Source organism: Embiotoca jacksoni, unplaced genomic scaffold (assembly GCF_022577435.1).
Source record: "Embiotoca jacksoni isolate LCO1_2020_lvr unplaced genomic scaffold, fEmbJac1.0.p SCAF_42, whole genome shotgun sequence".
NCBI classification, from domain to species: Eukaryota; Metazoa; Chordata; class Actinopteri; family Embiotocidae; genus Embiotoca; species Embiotoca jacksoni.
The window spans coordinates 1,396,551-1,416,755 of NW_027185395.1; the positions used below are offsets into that span (position 1 = coordinate 1,396,551).

Consider the following 20,205-nt stretch of genomic DNA (forward strand, 5'->3'; position numbering starts at 1 on the left):
AAAAGTAACACAGAATATCTTCAATTATGAAACATTATTCCATTAATATTTGTGTATATTATATATATTATAATATTTGGTAAGGTTTGTATAACAGAACATACATTTAATTAGTTGTAATGGTACGTCACAGTTTAGTTAATCACTATTTATAACAGCTTGTAGTTAAGAAGGAAGGACTTAACGTTTCACTTTGAATGAATGTACAACTGACAGCTGCAGCTCAATCATTTATTTGTCGGTTTTTATTTTGAATGCTGAGGAGAGCGAAGTCATTCGACAGTTTTTTACAGTGAGTACACACACACACTCACACACACACACACACACTCACACACACACACACACACACACACACACACACACACACACACACACACACACACACACACACTCACACACTCTCACACACACACACACACACACACACACACACACACACACACACACACTCACACACTCTCACACACACTCTCACTCACACACACACACACACACACACACTCACACACACACACACACACACACACACACACACACACACACACACACACACACACACTCACACACTCTCACACACACACACACACACACACACACACACACTCACACACTCTCACACACACACACACACACACACACACACACACACACTCACACACTCTCACACACACTCTCACTCACACACACACACACACACACACACACTCTCACACACACACACACACACACACACACACACACACACACACTCACACACACACACACTCTCACACACACACTCACACACACACACACACACACACACACACACACACACACACACACATACACACTCACACTCACACACAGCTTGGCTGCTCCACCTGTTTCCTTCCCACCACGGTGTCTGTGGCCTTTCAGCTGTTGAATAAAACACAGTTCATTAGTAACTGAAACTGAAAACTGGGGAAAATGAATGCGGGTAGAAAAGGCAGAAATGGAGAGGAAAACTAAACGGATGAAGGGAGGGAGAAAGGAGACAAAAGAATAGGAGGAGTGAAGGAGGAGGGGAGAAGTGAGGGAGGAGAAATTGGATGAGGAAAGAAGCAAAGAGGGGGATATAGGATAAAAAGGTAAAGGTGGTAGAGGATGAGAGAGACTGAAGGGAGGAAGAGTAAAAATAAAGAGAGCGATAGAAGGAGAGGAAGGAAGAAGAGGAGGGGGGAGACAGGAGGAAGGAGACCAGGAAGGAAAGGAAGAGTGAGAGAGAGAGAGGAGGAAGAGAAATGAAGATGTTGTGAACACCTGGTGACAGCGAAGAGCAAGAGGATGTACTGGAAAGGAGGAAGAGATGTTAAGGAGGACGGAGAGGAGGACGGAGGACGGAGAGGAGTGGAGGAGGACGGAGAGGAGGACTAGCAGGGAGCTAAACGACGGAAGATGATGTGGAGGGATGTCGGACGTCGGGACTTGTTAAATATTCATATGTGACTCAATGACAATAGGACGGGAGGAGGCGTCACCACAGCAACGGGGACGGAGGGGAGAGAAGAGGAGGGAAAAGGAGACGAAACGAGGAGAAGTGAAGAGAAGGGGTAGTGGAGGAGGGAGAGAAGGAGGGAGAGGTCCAGGAGATGTCGCCGTAGCAACTGGAAGAGAGAGAGAGGGATGCCAGAAAAGGAAAGAAGGAAGGTGAGAAAGAAGAGGACAACATGTGGAAGATGGGAGGACTGGAGGAGACGGTTGCCATGACAACAGGAGGAGGAGAGGGACGCTTTGGGGACAGCGAGTAGAAAGTTGAGAGGAGGTTAGACGGAGGAGACGCTGATAAGGACGAGTGGAGGAAAGGAGCGAGAGAGACGTGTTAGAGGACAGCGGGTGTCTTCCTTCATCTGCTGCTCATTCTCTGTAATTGATCTCATCTTTTCCCATCAGCCCCGTGGCCTATCCATCACACACACACACACACACACACACACACACACACACACACACACACACACACACACACACACACACACAACAGTTAATACACTGCGACACAGGGGGAGTGAACCAAGTATGTCCAACACAGTAGTTCTTCTATTATGCTTTTATGTTTTTGGCCCGTTAGTTCCTGCTGAAAACAGAACTCTTTAAAAAAACTCCATAATTTCCAACAGCTGGGTATTTTTTTCATAACTATTTTCCGCAGCAGATTGTTTCCCGTTCTGAACTTTCCTGCAGGACTGTGCATGTGTTCAAATCTGTGTGTGTTCATGGTATTGAAGGAACATTGCAACTGCATCTCACTGATTAGTTTTTATTAGTTTTTGGAGAATAGTGCAGCTCAGTGCACTGAAAGAGGAGCTGCATCAGGGTCTGATTCAGTCAGCAGGACACAGTCATGTGATTTAATACAGTAAAGAAAACAACACAATCACGTCTATTTTTTTTTTAACTGTTTATTTCACACAGGAACTAATTATTACGCTGCAAAACAGCCACTGAAGGATGTGGATATTCCTGAGCTTTCCTTCTGTTAATAAAGTCATCAACCAACCAGTGTTAGTGGGATGGACGTCACTTTAGAAACTCCAAACGAAAATGATAATCACTCGTGTCTGCGGCTACCTGCTGTTATATGACAAGGGGAACAAACATGACAAAGACAACAACCTGAAGGACAACGAATAAAGCTACCACGTCAGGATAGTGAGGAGTTTATGTAGTTTACTTTGGATGTAGTAGAGTGTGTCACTATGGACCAAAATGTCCTCTTCATCTGTTGAGGGAGGAGCAGCAGGACAAGATCATCATCCTTCGATGCAACCCAGTATCACAGCACAGACACGCCCGTCCGCTACAGCTGAGCGTGAGATAGACACGTTCTGGCCTATCTTTCATGTTTTGTAAGCGTGAAACTTACACGCACACGTGACCAAGTACAAAGGACATTTTTCTATGTCCTATGTTCTATGTATTTGGAGGTAGGAGGGTTGGCCTGGTGGCATGAATCATGCAAGAGGCTGAGGTTCGAATCCAGGAGGTGACAACGTTGTTCTTGAGTTCCATGTTGTTTAATATTCCTGTCAATCACAAGGCCGCATGCATGCAGTAGGTTTCGTTTCCATCCAATACAGGAAAACGCAAAACTGTCACGCCTCGACAGGCCAAAGCGTGGCTATTTCCCGTTTAGCACCAGTGGACCTGCGTGTCTATTTCACATTTTGATACCGGGTTGTTCGATGATGTTGAATCCATTATTTTTCTGAAGATTGAGCTGACACAAATATTTTCAAACCTTTTTTTATACAACCTTCACAATTTGACATTGCTGCTCGTATTAATCGTTTTGATGGAAAATATTCGCAGGGGGGTGTCACCCCTCCAGCGTGTAAAGACCTTTATGCTGTGGCTGATTCCTAAAATCAAGACTGTTTTAACACCATTAATGTCATAATGCCTTTCTATTCATAGGTTGCTCACTGACCTTGAGATGAAGAGGTAGCTGTTAGTCAGCTCGTTAACGAACGATATCATGACAGCAGCTTCAGCCTGATTTTTGTTTGCTCATTTAGTGTCAGTCATTGTTCCTGCTCACTGCTCACAGGTTCCTGGGTTTCATTCAGCAATTCACAACCTGACAACCTGAACACCAGATGCCCTCAAATAATCCCTCGTGGCCCGTCACTACACCTTCTCCTGCCAGCACACCTGCCCCCCCATGTTTTTATTAATTAGCCAATCCTGCCTCCTGCAACCGTGCTCTCTATATCTCAACATGTAATTATGTATATTTAGGATATCAAACACAGGGCAACAATTAGCCCTTCAGCTTGTCTCTGCTATCTCACTCCCTAGTTCGTTATAGAAGATAGACTAAATCTTCAAATACACCTTTTCTGAATCCATGTCTGAGGTTGTAGGAAGTCTTTCCTGAGCTCAGTGATTCGTAGCCTGGCTGCACCAGGCTTTAGTTTTCTTCGCTGTGATGATTGTCGGGGAAATCAGCTCGTATTAACATTCGCTTAGCCCTTCTGAGGGACGGACCAATCAGCGACAGGTTTAGCGTGTTTGTCCCGCCCCTCCTTCACTGTGATTGGACAGCTGGTGACAGTGACAAGCGCAGTTAACATTGTTCAGCTCTCATTGACCAGCACATTGAAAACACTCAGCACCTCATCGTGCTGCTGGCGTTCATTAAAAACAATTTAAAAAATATGCTTTACTCAGGAAAAAAAAAATGTTGTGTCAGCTGTTTTCAGCACATGCTGATTGGTTAAAATTAACTAGAGATCTACACTCTCGGGTGAAGGATGGAAGGACTGCAAACAATTCCCAATGGAGCGAAACCAAACTCAAATTCACGCGGTAAATTTGGGTCTGGCTACGCATCACTACGTTTAACTTAATTACCAAAACTGATAGTTTGAGGTCTCAAGTTTTAAGTGAAAGCATCAATCCATTTTGAATCTCGATATTATTTTGTTTTATTTATATCTGCATACTTGGAGAGATCTGTTTGTTTCACGCTGTCTAGCGTGACAGTCATTTAGCTCGACATTGTCATGCTGCATTTGTGTGATGTCAGAAAATAGGAACCACAGGAAAGACACATTAGTCCACGTGTTGACGCATCATGTGTTTAGACCTCATTCCTCTAAACTCGTAGTGACACACCTGCTAGGACTAAATTAGCAACATTGTGATGAAAACTACTCTTAAATACAATTTAAACAATGACATGAATGCATGCAATAATCTCTCCCTACTTATTATCATGTAAAATAACAACGATGAGGAAGCAATAATTACCGCTCACTGTTGAGGGAAATATTCAGCCTCCAGAAAGTAAATAACGAGAGAACAAGGAGGTGATTTTGGACACAAGCAAGTTCTCATTCAAAAGCAGGTTTCCCTACGAAGACCTTTGTCTGGATGTCAAGAGAACCTGTCAATCTGATCCTTTTGTATTCAGCTGTCTCTTAAATAAAAGCATGTCTGTCTGCAACTCTCTGATGTCTCAGACGGAGGAGACATTTAACAGTTTTTGCATTTCCTTGACACATCAAAAAAATATATAAAACAGAGTTTACATGTGCTGTGCTCGCTCTGCTGTGTTGGGATGAATCTCCGACAGATTATAGAGGAGTGTGAAACCAGGTCAGCGGGCCAACAGAGATAACAGGATATCAGGGAGGAACACAACGTGGAGGGGTGTTTTATCCCATCGATGAAGCGTTTAGTGACTCAGTGAAACTGCTGTTACGGGTCAGAAAATGACATCAAGAGGTCACTGAGTTTTTGCAGGGGTTCTTTATACGCTGATATGATTTTATAGAAGCCTTTTTGTCTGTAAAGTGGAAAATCCCTGGCAGTGTGGGTCTCCTAGATGAGCTTTTATGGTCTCATTCAGAACGAAAGTGCAATGTCACAAGGTCACACTGTGTGTATTACACTGATAAAGGACAACCTTGCAGGTTCTTTGTCCTTTCCTTCCACTTAATGGGAATCTCCACCGTCGTTTATATCTGAAGAGAGATTCATGTCTCCTCTTGAAACGCCACACAGGAGAGTTTAAAGAGCCCCTTCAGACCCCTCTGAACATTGATGTCGCTGATCGTTTTACCACAACAAGTCCAATTAACTCCTTAAACGTCTTAAAGTTACATTTTACATATGCAAATGTATTACTTTTCTACATTTCTTCACATCACACTTTTAAAAGTTTAATAATGGATTCGCTTCCAAACCAGTTGTGATGTCACAAATCGTGCTCGTAGGCCCGCCCCTTAAATTCAGATTTCCAATGAGCACAGAAAAATGTTGATGTGAAAACAAGCTTGTAGTGTTAAACTCTGCACAAACAGTACTTCCTTCTGCACAGTGAAGCTCCAACATTCAACTGTGGGAACACGTTTTAGTGGAGAAGGATTTTAAAACAGGATTCACGGGACCCAGCGATCGAAAAGATGTTTACGTAGATTTTACATTATTTAAATGCTAGCTTTAACCAAAGTCTGTTATAAACTAGATTGAACATTTTATATAGCGAAAGATACACTAGCCACATGATTAAACAAAGCTCATAGAGTACAAAATATAACAATAGAGAAATGATCATAGTCAAGGCCAGAAGCATTACAAGGTGAACCATCATTGACTTTTCACCAGATTCGGTATGACAGGTGGACATATTGGAGCTAACAACTTTGAACAATGTGTTTACGAGCTGCTGAAGCCTCACAGGATGCTCACAAAAGCATCACAAGATTTTTGTTGAGCCTCATTCAGAGCAAGACACACACTCAAGCAGAGAGAGAGAGAGAAAGCGCACCATTAAACAGCTGGTTCTGCTGGCTGATGCTGGTGGATCGGGATGTTTGTCCACTTCTAGCATCCTGCTGTGATCCGGCACCGCTGCAGTTTTAAATGGAGGCAGTTTAAAAATCCATATATGACCGGCGGGGCCGTTAAGTTGTCCCGAGGCAGAAACGGGTCGAAAGCTGGTCCAACAGGACTCTATCTGGTCGGGTTAAAAGCTTTAACTGGACCACACTGATATCGGATTTTCCAATGTGGATCAGCACGTTCAGGCGCCTCTGGAGGGAAACACGTTTCTCTTTTCATAAAAAGAACTCGAACGTCTGAAAGATCAGTCAGAATGTTCCAAACTAAAAAGTGTACAAAACAGAGTTCATCATCAAATGTTAATCACGGTTCATATGTATCTGCACAAAACGGCAAAAACTTTCAACTATGGCTGCAAAAAATAACTTTTTTTCACACCTCATGTAACTTGTTGATGACAATTACAATGAACTTATTAGTTGTTTTGTTGTAAAACATCAGAAAATACTGACAAATACCCTGATATCTCATAATGTATTCCAAAATACACCCTTATGATCTTATTGGAAGAATGAATGAACAGGTTTAAACTTGATTTTATAGCAAAAAATAACAAATCCTGCCCCTTTCAATTGTTTTTATTCTTCCAGCGATATCCGGAGGCACGACGTTTAACAGGTCGACGAAGTTGACTTTTTTTGTTTATCCCAAAGGTGACATCACAAGTGTAAAAACACTTTTCTTTCCATTATTCAACATCATGACTCAACAACAGAAGGGGAGACCGTGACCATATTTCACCTTTAGTTCGATACTCAGTCCCTCCAGGACATCATGGACCTGCAATGGCAATAATTAACACAAATTCAGGCAATCTCACGGATATGAAATGTAACTTGTGTAACTTGAGGCACACAACCTCGAGGCGGTAGTTTTAGATTTAGATGTTTTATTTGTTTTAAAAACAGCTGCACATTTGATCAAACAATGTAAAAAAAACTAAACTAAAAACATTGGCTATTTGGTAATTAATTCACCATCATGACTTTTTTAGCACATATAAGCACAGAGTGAGAGGTTGTTGCTTTATTCTGTGCTAAATATATTTAGGAGTGTTTGTTTTTGATTTTACAGTTAATCAATAAAGAGACGGCCGTTGAAAACCTAAATTCAAATATTCTCAGGCGTTTTGCGGTCATCGTTACAGTACGGTGAGCGACATGTACCGTGACTGGATGCAACTCTAGTGTGGTGTAAAGTAAATGTGTGAAATATTTCCAGTGGGCCTTTATCAGTTTTTCACACGCACAGGAGAATATTGAGTATTTTTTTGCAACTGCAAGGACAAACTCTGCATGAAGGCCACGCTCAATATACCACACAGAGAGAGTGTATATGAAAGATGTGCAATTGACTGCAACACACACACACACACACAGATGGGGGCACTTAAGTAGTAGGCCCACTCAGAGGTGACATTTTGTATAGCCCGAGCGAACACGCCATTACACAGTGATCACAGTGTATCTGCAGCATTAAAGAGCAGCCGGCCGCTCTTTTAGCGTGTCCTGTTCTTTGAGTAGTTCAGACCAGTGACAGCAAATCTCCAACACATTTATTGTGGTCAGGCCGAAGGAATACTGTCTGAACTCATGTGACACAGTTTGCGAACAATGATATTATCACTGGTTTTACACTTGATTTAGTCCATTGATTCGAAATCCTTTAAACTTTGCATTCTCATTGGTCCTTTTCAAACTTTTTATTATGATTTCCTTCCCGCGGGCAGCCATTGGTTTCAGATCAATCAGACAGCAGTGACTTGAAACGCGCTGCGGATAGATAATCCATCACAGTCAACATGAAGTCACCTTTTATTTCATTCAGCTCTAAGTGCATATTGAACAGTCTGCACTGAACTGCCATGCAACAATAACTGAACTCTGACAGAAATAAAATCCGACAGGACATTCATTGAGATAGATTAGGTATTCGCAGCAACTTACCAGTCTACGCAAGTCAACTTTCTCAGAAAGGAATGAATATGCCAGCGAATGATACAGAAACAGATTAACAGTCTAAAACGTGTTTTATGTCATTTCTCCACTGGTTTGGTTCAGAAAGGTTTCGCAGGCTCACGGCATGAACGTGTGCATTTTCCATTCTCTCTTCCAACAGGTCCAAGTGTGCTGACCTGTGGTATCAAACCACGACAATCTCAAGATTATGTTGTCATAGTAAACTGATTGGTTGAATATGTGTATTTATGAGGCAGCATTAAGCACTTTGCAGCATTTAACCCAGATTAAATTCCACTGAAAAGTGAATGATTTTTAGACATCTAGACTACATACAGTATAACCAAACTGTGTCCAAGTCAGATCGGCCCTCTGAGTTGTCAGCGTGTGCCGTGTTCTACCAACCTACCAACAGAGTGCATATCAGTCATAGTTCCATAATAGAACCCTAATGTCCCTCAGAGTATCTCTCTTGCATGTCTGCTAGCAGTGCTGTGAGGTGAAGTGGTAATGTCATTGGCGCTAACACAGTCTAGCTCAGACATTTTTTAACCGCATTCGCCATCAGAGCTTAGAGCATCACAGCGGCGAGCACATTGCAGGGAGTAAATTGCATGCAAATTATGCTGCTCTGCACTCTGACTGTATTTAAATGTGTTGTTGTGATCTGCCTCTCACCGAAAAGACCTGTTGAAATGCTGTTCAATAATAGCACATTTATATGTACGGTTACATGTTTGACTTCTAAACACCTGAACTTCCAGTTGGGTTTTTAACCAAATAATACCGACATCTTTTGACAGTAAATTTAGGAGGAGACCTTCTTCGAAAGCGTCTCTGCTTGCGGTGGTTTTAGTAGCTGCTCCGGATGTCAGGTTTGACCTGAAAGCTGGAAGCAGCCTCACTGTTTTGAGTCTTCCTGAGCTGGAATGATGTCGGATGATTTCGATTTTTCATATTTTTTTGTAAATGAGTTTGTTTAAGAGTTGAGTAGGATGATTAATGTTGCTATCGGTTCGAACCTTGAACCTGACGTGAGAAAACCTGTTACCAAGCTGTTCCTGTGGTGTGGACACGCACCCGTCATCACACCATCATGGACATTGGCCTCTGTAGATATTGAGACAAGTTTCATACAGCTTACTGTCAGGTAGCCTTTATGTTATGGTCTTTTTTGTTTTTTTTTCCTTTTAGGTTTACGAGCAGGACGACCTGTCAGAGCAAATGGCCAGTCTGGAAGGGCTGATGAAGCAGCTCAACGCCATTACCGGCTCCGCCTTCTAACCTCTGACCCCAGCCCAACCCGGCCCAGCCCTGAGCCACGGTCCAGTCTAGAACCCTTCTTCATGCCTTGATGTCACCTGCTGTCCATTCTCTGATGGGACCAACAGGTCAAGCTGGGTTTGAAGATGCCCGTGTGGAATCATGTATCCGTGTGCTGGGTGGAGTCGGTTTGGTTTCTACTGGTCTCGACTGGTATCCACGGGGACCGGGATTGAAAGGGAATTATACAGAGGATAAACATTACAGCAGCACAGGATCAACTCCAAGAACAGGACTAGTGTTCAGAGGGTTCTTTAGGAGTTCAAACTGAAACCCCTCTAGACCCTTCAACCTCAAACATCAAACTAGAAAAACCCAATGCCTAGCGTCTCGACTTACTGGAAGAGGAGGAAAGGATTATCGCAAAAAAAGAAGACAAAGTTATTCGAGTCCTCCTGTTTCTCTTATTTGTGGTATTTATTAGCATCCTCTTCCGCTGAGTTCTCCTCAACTCAGTTACTGTGACTGTACCTCACTTATTTTTCATGATCACTGTTGGACGTATTCCTTTCGTCTTTAGTTTCATGTTTGGGTATACCAACGTTGTGCATTTACAGGGTGTGTATACAGTTTGAAAATGCTACAGGAACCCACAGTCAGAAACACAAAACATCCACAGCCACCAAAGTTTCACAAAAACGTCCTTTTTTTTTTCTCGTGGATCCCAGGTTGCCTGTTGCGGCGGCGCCACGTGATCCGGAAATCCATTTTTTTCTTCTCATGGACAAAACAGTACAATTTCACTAGATCGGCCATCACCCATGTAGTCCTTCCACTTCCTGGATCTTAAGATAAAGAAAGAGAGGAGGTTAAAATTGTGAAGAATCTGCCAGTCTGGCCTGAATCATCTGGATCTGGATCCAGCTAACTCTTATTCTTACAGGACTGTTTAAAAACCTCCATAGATTCCTACAGTTTGTTGCTGCTCTTGACCAAGCCTTTACTCACCCGAACCCAGAAAAACTCAGATCTTTACCTACATGGACTTGGGTTGTTTCCAAATTCTCATCTTGGAAAGCTTTGGTCCTTCTTCTTTGTTTTTGCTAGCTGTCCCAGGTGTCGACTGAAGGTCAGTGAAAGAAATCATCATTAAGGAACAAATGTTACAAGAAATCTGGAGTTGGATTAGTTTGACCAATCCTATCTTGGAGGAAAATGTATTTTTCCCTGGATGGAACGTGGTAAATGGTCATATCAGAAGCAAATTGGGATTCACTCTTAACTTACCATTTTTCAGGTTGTACTGTATGTACATCACATTCATTGCGGTGTGAGCCACTGAAGAGGCGTAACAGTCTGTGAACAAGAGAAATGTTCAATGAAGACTTTGTCGTTCTCTTTGGGGACACCTGTCCATCAGTTCACAAAAGATTATTAGTGAGAGGCACCTAATGACACTCTCTGAATCAAAGTTATAATAATAAACGAACATAAAAGCCACCAAAACACAAACAAGTCATGATCACAAGAATACAAGTTTGTTATAATGACAGATCAGTAAACTGTTATCTCTGGATCGATGAATAGAGAATATTATCTTGACATAACAAAATAATTCAGTGATGCTGTATAATTGGCAACAATTCACCTACCTGGGGGCACTATGGTGCTCCTGTCACAGTTGGAAGAAGTGGAAATTTGGAGTTAGCATAATGGTCAATTGCGAGTGTTACAGCAGAAAGGATTAAGTTATTATTATTAATATTATTATTGAGGTTAGAGATGGTGGTTGATGACGATAATTCGATTGATCCATATCATTGTTGTTTGTCTTATGTTGTGTAGTTTCAGTGTATGTTTGGCTGAAAGGTAGTGTGTTGTATTTGGACCTCTTTTTGCTGAATCCATATGTATGTATCACAACATAAACACACGTGTACCTCTTGTCGACCTTGATCACCCACATGGGAATATTGCAAAACGGCCAGCTTCACTTCGTGTTTATTTCAGGGGATTCAGTTTTGATACAAAAATGAAAGAAAAAGTAAGAAAAAGAAAAACACAAATAATGCATATTCCACAAAGTATATTTTTACATTTGGTGTTCTGTCAGAGGTGTTTTTTTTAAATCAGGTTTTTTAAACACATTTACGCAGAGCGCTACTTTACGCAGTGAAAAATAAACCTTTGGCCTTTGAACTCGTCAAACACAGTTAGGTTTAATTCTAAATTCTGTCATTAACTAGTAGACGTAAACTCTTTTGTGTTACTTTTAGTTTTATTATAAGTCGTCTTTAAAAAGTGGATTGACGCAATGATTTTTGTGGTGGAATTCAAAACCTGCAGCATTTTGGTTTTGAGGACGACGTGGAACAAGTCAGGACGACAGTGCAAAGAGCATCTACCTGCCTGTTCCTTAAAACAACTCGATTTTCATTGACAGCACACGGAGGAATCTCAGTTAGAGAATTACAGTAGAGTGAGATTAGATGGGTCGGCGTGTTTTTGTTACACTTTCTGAAAGAGGAGATGAAATGTTGCAGTAGGAGAGTGAGCAAGGTGTACACTGTAAAAAAAAAAGAAAGTCCTAAAAGTTGATTTGTTCTGGCAGCCTGTTGACGTACCCAGGACGTCGGATACCGCCGTTCTGTCAAAGCCATTCACGTCACAGAGACATAGACAAAGTGCCCGTTGGCGTCAGTGCTGTGACCACCCGAATCCAAAAAGGAGGTCATGTGACCGGACCGAGTGCGCAGAGGGGGGACGTCAAACACAGCTACTTCCACCCAGGAAACCAGTGTTCAAGTGGATTTATTTTAAGTAACGGAAGTAAACAAACGTATGTAAGATATTAAACTTACAGTGGATGACATACTTTTTGTTCTAAACCTAACCACCTTGTTTTTGGTGCCTAAACTTAAGACCAGGTCCATAACTCGGAGACTCCTCCAGGCTTTGACAAAATGGTGTGCTTGACATCCTGAGATGAAAACAGGCTACGCTTGTGTTTTCAGACGAGTGAAGTAATAACACAGATGGGTGAAGTCTCACTTGTCTTTTTATACTTTTGCAGGAATCCATTTTTCAAAATATCAACCCTCATTTTTAAAACATAATTGGAAACAAGTGGAATTACACCCCTTATTATCTTTCACTTAAAGGATAAAACGGATTTGGAGGCTGAGATTGTGACTAAACGACTAGCAGAGAAGGATATGTTTTGGATTGTGCAGAAAGGTAGGAACTTAAAATGAAAAATGATTCATTCATCAGCTGAGAAAAAAAAACAGCCATCAGTATGCTCCATATTTGACTGTGTCACCCCAGTCACCATATTGTAATTTACAGACCTTTATCTTTCTGTGATGAAAGGAAAAAGCCTGAGGGAGACAGAGAGCGCACAGGCAGAGAAGGTGAATTGATATTCAGGGGTGGTTTGTATGTGCCAGCCGGGGCACAGAGGAATGAGGCCGTGAATTCATTATAACGCCGTTTCAAATATTATGATTCAAGCTCACGCTCGCTGAGCCGTTTCAGCGGCGGGGAAAAGTCCCGGGGACGGAGGGGATGGAAAGGTGAACAAACGCAGGCAGGCGGGCGGCGTGGGGATCAAACTCATCAGCGTGTTCTGGGAGATACATCCAGGTTGAGCCAAGTGCTTTAACTCTGCTCCTCTTCCAGGGAGCTGAGCAGAGCTGCGTAGAGATGGAACAATTCAACGCTGCTGGGCAAGACTGAAATTTGATCTTGAAGAATGAAAATCCGATTTAGACAGTAAATGTTAAATGAAAAGGCCTGTTGACTCGTGAGATTTGTCTTTTCAGTGGAGAAAGAGAGGAAATCAGCAGAAATAATTACAGTTAAGTGGTTTAACTTTTGTTTTTTTCACCCATGAAAGTCTAGCAGATATTTGTTTAGTTCCTTTCTTTCGAGTTTTAAAACTTGCAAACAGTTTTTGAAAACCGTGTGGGCTCTTGATGACTTTACCACATGGCAATTACATAACAGTAAATCCACGTTTCCATCCACCTGTTTTATGAGTGTTTTTGATTTGCACAAAAGTGCAAGAAGTGGAATAAATCATGATGCACAAGAGGCTAAAAGTAAACTTCCGTTGAAGCCTCTGTTTTGCTGAAGACACTAAATGTGTGTAAATAAGGCCTCCGGTAGCTGCAGTGTTATATGAACAGAGGAGCAAGTGAGATGGGAGGAGGTCGGGGTGTATGGATGGGTTCTTCAAACATTTCAACACTGTTTGTTTAGCAATTCAAAACATCAGTCAACGTTTCTTTAAGCATCGCCACTCAGCTATGTGTTAACGGTTGTAACCATGACAACGAAGGTCCTCTGTTTTTACCACAACCCCGATCTTTCCGTAAGTTTAACTAGTTAACGGGTTGAAGGACTTGTCCAAACTGTATTTGGACTAATCTGATTGAAATCTGTTCTGTACGATTATAAAGCGTCTCAAGTCTGTGAGCTCTATAATCTGATATCTTTGAACATAATTCTCTAAACTTCTGATTTCAAGTCTCTGCAATTTTATTTTCACAAAAAACTAAGAAGAACCAGTGGCTGCCTGAATGGCAAGAAATCAGTCTGTTAGAGGATCCTGAAAACGATCAGCCGGGCTGAGAAGTTCCAAAGATTTATAGTTGGTGAGCTAAAACTTGAAACACTCCATGGTCTGTTGAGGTTGGTGTCTTCGTGGGACATTTGATGGTTGATCCAATGAGAGAACAGTCGGGCTGTGTAGTTAACAGCATGAACAAAGCAATTTAAAGCAGTGCATCAAACTTGCTAATTAAATCTGGTAGTGGATGCTTCTTCCCTGCAGCTGTCAAAAATAGTAAATATTCGGATATATTCTTAGGAATGAAGTGTTTGGGTTGTAGAAGTGTCATAAACACCTGCTAACATTCTCCAGTTGCCAAAATACTTCAACTTTGTGTACTTATGCATTTTTTGTTGCCTTTAACATAAATAAGACATTTACACGCCCTCACTTTTCACCAGTTATTTTTCTTTCTTCATATTTAGTCTCTTCATTTGAAGTCTTTGTGAAATGTAAAAATTTTCTCTGTTATGTTAATTTGTTCGACGCAGAGAAGAGATGAGACGGTCTGCTCTGCTGAGAGCTTCTCCCCAAAGTGCTGTGTCCCTTTTAAAGCGAGAGACGAAAAAGGAAAGTTCTACTTCAGTGGCACAGATGCAGCTTTTCAACAGCTGTCTGGAAAAACAGTCGACACATCAGACGGGTGATGGCAGGCATCGTCCTGTGCTTGAAATATCACAGTTTGGATCCATAAAACAGCCAGCGTGTCCATCAAAATGTCCCATCGCAAGATGCTGAAGCTCCAACTGCAACTGCAGAGCAGAAATTTAGATTCTTATTTCTGTTTAAAACACACGGGAGGTTTTGTCTGAACCATTTAAAGGGAAATGCTCGTTAAAAAAAACACTTGTATGGAGTGTTTGATTCAAATACATCTTTGGCAGACAGCTGCAGGGAAGTAACGTTGATGTGGATCATCTGTGTTTGTATTTACAGCACTGATCACAGTCAAACAGCAGCTGGACAGTTCAGTCGCTGCTTTCCATCAGTAGAAGTCACACTCTTTTCCCCTTTGGTAGACTGCACCAAGTGTTTTTTGCATATTTAATCCATGCAATGAATATGACTATTAAGTCGTACAGCTGCAAGTTGTTGCATCAAAATGAAACCAGAACTTGGCGCAGTTTTTTGTCCTTCATCCAGCCACCAGTTTCTGCTCATTTTTAGTCTGAAAATCGATTCGAAGAGATCAATCGATAGAAAATCTGCAAACTTATTCTGATGCTCCATTAATGAACCAAAAACACAAAACATTTGGTGCCTCACTGTAAACTCAATATGGTGGTTCATTGGTTGAAAAAACAAGCAATTTAATAATGACCTTGGTCTTTACGAAATTGTGATGATTTGGTTTTCTGACATTTCATGGCCAAATGATTATCAATACAACAATCCTAATCCATCATAAAATCACTGTTATTTTAAATCTTACTTGACTGTGTGGTGGTTGTTTATTAAAAGAAAAATCAACTGGCATTTATCACCGCACAACAGTAACGAGTCACTAACTGCAGGACACTTCGTCCAGCAGCTCATTCGAAGCCTTATTACAGATTAATACGTTTCGTTGTGACAGCATCCCTTTTGTGGCCATAGTTAGGACATGACATGGTCATGGAGACAGTCAAGTGGAGGGAGGAGGCGGGGCTTATGGATGGGTCGACAAAACATTGGACTTCCTAACACGGTAGATTGCTGTTTTCTGACTGTTCTGAACCAGGTCAGCATGACTTTTACCCAAAATTGTGTCATAATCTTAACTGTGTTTATTTATTGTAAACACTTTGTATTTCCTGATTCCAACTAAAAGGCAACTCTATTTTACCCTAAGATTTGATTTGATCTTTTCCTTAAACCCGCTGGAGCTGTTTTTGTGTCTAAACTGGAAAAAAAAATAAAAATAACAGAAGCAAAAAACATTGAGAGGACGTGCAGCTAGTACCTTTATGGCCCATAACATTTGGATAATAATACATGCAGACATTTTGACTGATGCATGAGGTGACTCCAAATCTCTAATTCAGAGCAAGTTTACTTTTTCGGGGGAATTATCTGAAATGAATGGCTGTTGACGAAGTGAATTCATCTCCAAACAAATAGAACATTTTGAAATTTTGATTTTGATTTTGAAAGTAATGGGCTGAAAAATCTAAAATACTGCAGTGCTTCTTTAACTGATGCCAGAACAGAAACAGAACCAACAAACGTTCAACCTCATCCTTTCTTATTTCATCGTTCAGTAAACTAGGTTCATGTTGTCAACTAGAAATAAAAAGTTCATTCAGGGGGCTAGAAGGGAAACAGAAAGGATTCACTTCAGTCAGCGCAGATGTGTAGTCTTCTCTTTTTTGTTGTTGTTTTGATTACACTTCACACTTCAACTCTCTGACACCTTCTTACAGCCAGATGTTTTTATTTTGGCTTCTTGTTGGCTCTACATGTGTATTTTACTGTGGAGAAAAGCGTCACTGCAGCAGTACTACGTTAAAGAAAGCTGCTTTTTTTTTTACAGTGTACAGTTCCACTAGAGTAGTAGTAACTTTTTATAATCAAATTTAATATATTATTATTATTATTATTATACTTTATTTCGAGTGCTGTTTAAAACTATTATTTATAACCATGTGATATTTTTGCAAATGTAAATTTAGTTTAGCAAAGAACAAAATGAAAAAGAGGACTGAAGCGCTGTTTTTTTATTTTATTTTATTTTTTTTATTTTATTGCCTTAAAAGTTTTCAGTATTTTTTTAATTCTATTGTAGATCATTTACATTTCCTATTGAAACATTTGAATGGTTCACCACCAAACTGGTTCACTCTGAGGAGACGCAGTCACCACCACTGTCTGTTTAGTTTCAGTCTCAAATCTGTAGATCAGGGCTCTGATCACATCTATGCAGTACTTCTTACAATATGTATAAAAGAACAGACCTACCGGTATCTTCAACTCTTTGCCCCCCATCCGGATCCAGGAAACCTTCATTTTGGCAACGATGGAGGAGTTGAGGTGGACGGGGTTTCATTATGAAAACTGAGACTTATATATTGCTGCAGAGGTTCCATCACAGTCAACCTTATTGTATTTGTCAACGGTAATGCAACTGAAAGCAGCTGTTATGGTGCATTTGGAGAAACTCACAGATCAAATTTAACCATGAGGTCTGCAGAGGAATGACTCATTAGCTTCAATTATTGGCATCCTTTTGTGCATGTTGCATTATTCATATATTGTCTGATAAATGCTTTTGGCCTTTGAAAAGTAAATTTCATGATATCAGAAAACCAGTATTGGCCAATATTTTGTTAAGGGTTCCCTTTAGTCTGGTTGTTAAAGCTTCTTTACCAAGAAATGTACTCATCAGGACATTTTACAAACGTAAATATAATATCGACTCATGAAGTGTCCATTGTAACACAAATACATAAGGCATTTTGAAATTATTCATCCTATGAATGCAAACACATTGTGTTCTGTATGCTCATAAGATGAAACTGTAAAAACACATTTTTAAATGCAGATTCCTTTTTTCATGTTCCAGCCATTTTTTTTTTTTTATTGTTGTATTTTATTATTTGCATTTTTCAGTCAGCTCGTTCCCTTAATGCCACTTTTCATCTCTGTGACGTTGTCTGCCAATCAGTCTCAGAGGGTTTTAGCTATTGATGCAAATTGACTCTTGCTTTGGTAATAATTAGCTTTTGACCTCCAACACATCATTTATGCTTTGGCATTTTCAGTTACTTATGTGCAGGCTGATTCAGAATATCTGGGGTAACATACTATTAACCAGAAATTTTGGTCAAGCCCTAATTGGCACATGTGGTTTGCGGATGTTGTGGGTTTTTTTGTATTTCAATAAGGAGTAGCGCTCAGCTGTCTGAATATCTCTGAATGCGCTACTATAAAGAGGTTTTTTAATTGCTTTCAGCTACATTAACACATGACATCTACATATCTTTGCCCTCAAATGTCACCAAATATTGGTGGCTGGAAGGCAGGAAATCTGCGTAAAAAGTGAAACTCTGCAGGAATGTAAAGTAAACGTGCTCGTAGTGAATGGACTAAAACCTACAGAAACACACCGAGAGGTTCCTGTAAAAACACATGGACTTCTATCGGTAAAGAATCCTTGTGAGCTCGTCCTGTGGTGACTGTGAAACTCAGAAACACAGACCAGACCTGATAAGGTGGAAACGGGGAAGCTCAGCTCCCGCATTTCAAAGAGAAACTCGGCTTCATTAACTTCTTTGTTTGGGCGCTTCACTCCTGTGTGGGAACCATTGAGGATCAAAAAAGGGACAAATTACATGGTGAAAAAAAAGAATAAAAAAAAGGAGGGATAACAATAAAAAGACAGAATGAAGTTGGTCAGGGATGTGCTGACTTTGAGTGGCCTGGTCGTGTGAAATCGACTCTGTCAGCTCGGGCTTAGGCAGTTTGAGGCTGATGGCTCACAAAAAAGGAAATAATGGTGTAGAAAAAAAAAAAGAAAAAAATGATTTGGACCTCATCTCATTGGGGTAAAAGGGGCCAAATTAAAATGAACCTTATCTCCTCTCTCACAGACAATTACTTCATTTCCAGAACATCATTGTTCGACAGATTGACGATTCCAAGTAAATATGGTTTGACTTCATCCTTTAATAAAATGTCCAAGAGTCATTATAACCAAATTAGCTTAGTGACTGCAATATTTAAGAGTGAACATTTTGTTCTTTTGAGTGAAGGAGGGAAAGATGATGATGATGATGATGATGATGATGATGATGATGATGATGATGATGGTGGTGTATCTCAGATGAAGTGAAGTTTCTATCCACAATGTTGTATACAATTGCTGGTTTTGTAATGCACTGTAGAACAGTCCCATGGTCCTTTTTATAGAAATGTTATTTCAATGGTGCATTCTTTTTGTTTGATAAATAAAGTTTTGATACAAAAGCAAACACAGTCTTTGATCAGTGTTTCTGCATTATTTTCTTAATCAGACAAATGTGCTGATTGTCACTGGGGTCAACAATGTGTGTGTGTGTGTGTGTGTGTGTGTGTGTGTGTGTATGTGTGTGTGTGTGTGTGTGTGTGTGTGTGTGTGTGTGTGTGTGTGAGATCCAGTTGCTGTTAGATATCACTGTGTTCTGTCCACCAGGGTTAATACCAATAATTCCACTGCAAGATGAGACTTGAGTGAGATGTGAATCCAGAAAGAGTTTTGGCTGATGAGAACCACGACATCTCAGTAGTGACGAAAATAAACATCTGTATTAATCATAGATGTGTGGAACTTGGACATAAATGGCATTCAATGGACTCTCTGGAAACAGCTGGACGACCTTGCCCTTCTCTCTCACACTCAGCAACAGATGCAGGAAAAGACGATCTGGTCTGAGAACGCTCAGCTCGACTGGGCTTCAACATCCATGAAAGTGAGCAAGATCCTCCAGATCCATGTAGCAAATAGAGCACGCATCGAGCTGGAAGAAGAGGCGCGAGAAGAGGCCTAGAGCTTCACTTACCTCGGCAGCATTGTCAACAAGCTGGGTGGAACAGATGAGGACATTAGGATAGGAACTGGCAACGTGAGCGCAGCTTTCCATCAACTGAAGAACATCTGGGAATCCACAGACCTGACAGCTAACATCAAGATCAGGATTTTCAACACCATAGTAAATCCTGTCTTACTCTATGGAAAATCACTGTCACCACCATGAAGAGAATCCAGACCTTCATTAACACCTGCCTCAGGAATATTCTGAGGCAGACAGAATAAGGAATGAAGACCTGTGGCAGCGAACAAGTGAGCAACCTGCAGAAGAAGAAATCCTCCAAAGATGCTGGAGATGGATCGGACGCTCCGCAAACTTACATCGAGCACTACGAGGCAAGCCGTCCGTTGGAACCCACGGGGGAGTTCAGAGAGGTCGACCAGCTGGGCGAGTGGCTCAGGACAGGGAGGCTGGAGAAGTTTGTTGGTGGCTCACACTGAAGGTTAGG

The 20,205-nt window shown here is 41.0% G+C and overlaps 1 protein-coding gene across 1 annotated transcript in view; it reads left to right on the top strand.

The window, feature by feature from the left end:
- Positions 1-19,154, top strand: part of dcc (DCC netrin 1 receptor) — a 328,455-nt gene extending 309,301 nt beyond the window's left edge. The window contains 1 exon segment of the mRNA XM_069168937.1: positions 9,528-19,154. Coding sequence (XP_069025038.1) covers positions 9,528-9,617 — 90 coding nt within the window. The 3' untranslated portion in view covers positions 9,618-19,154.
- Positions 19,155-20,205: the final 1,051 nt, after the last annotated feature.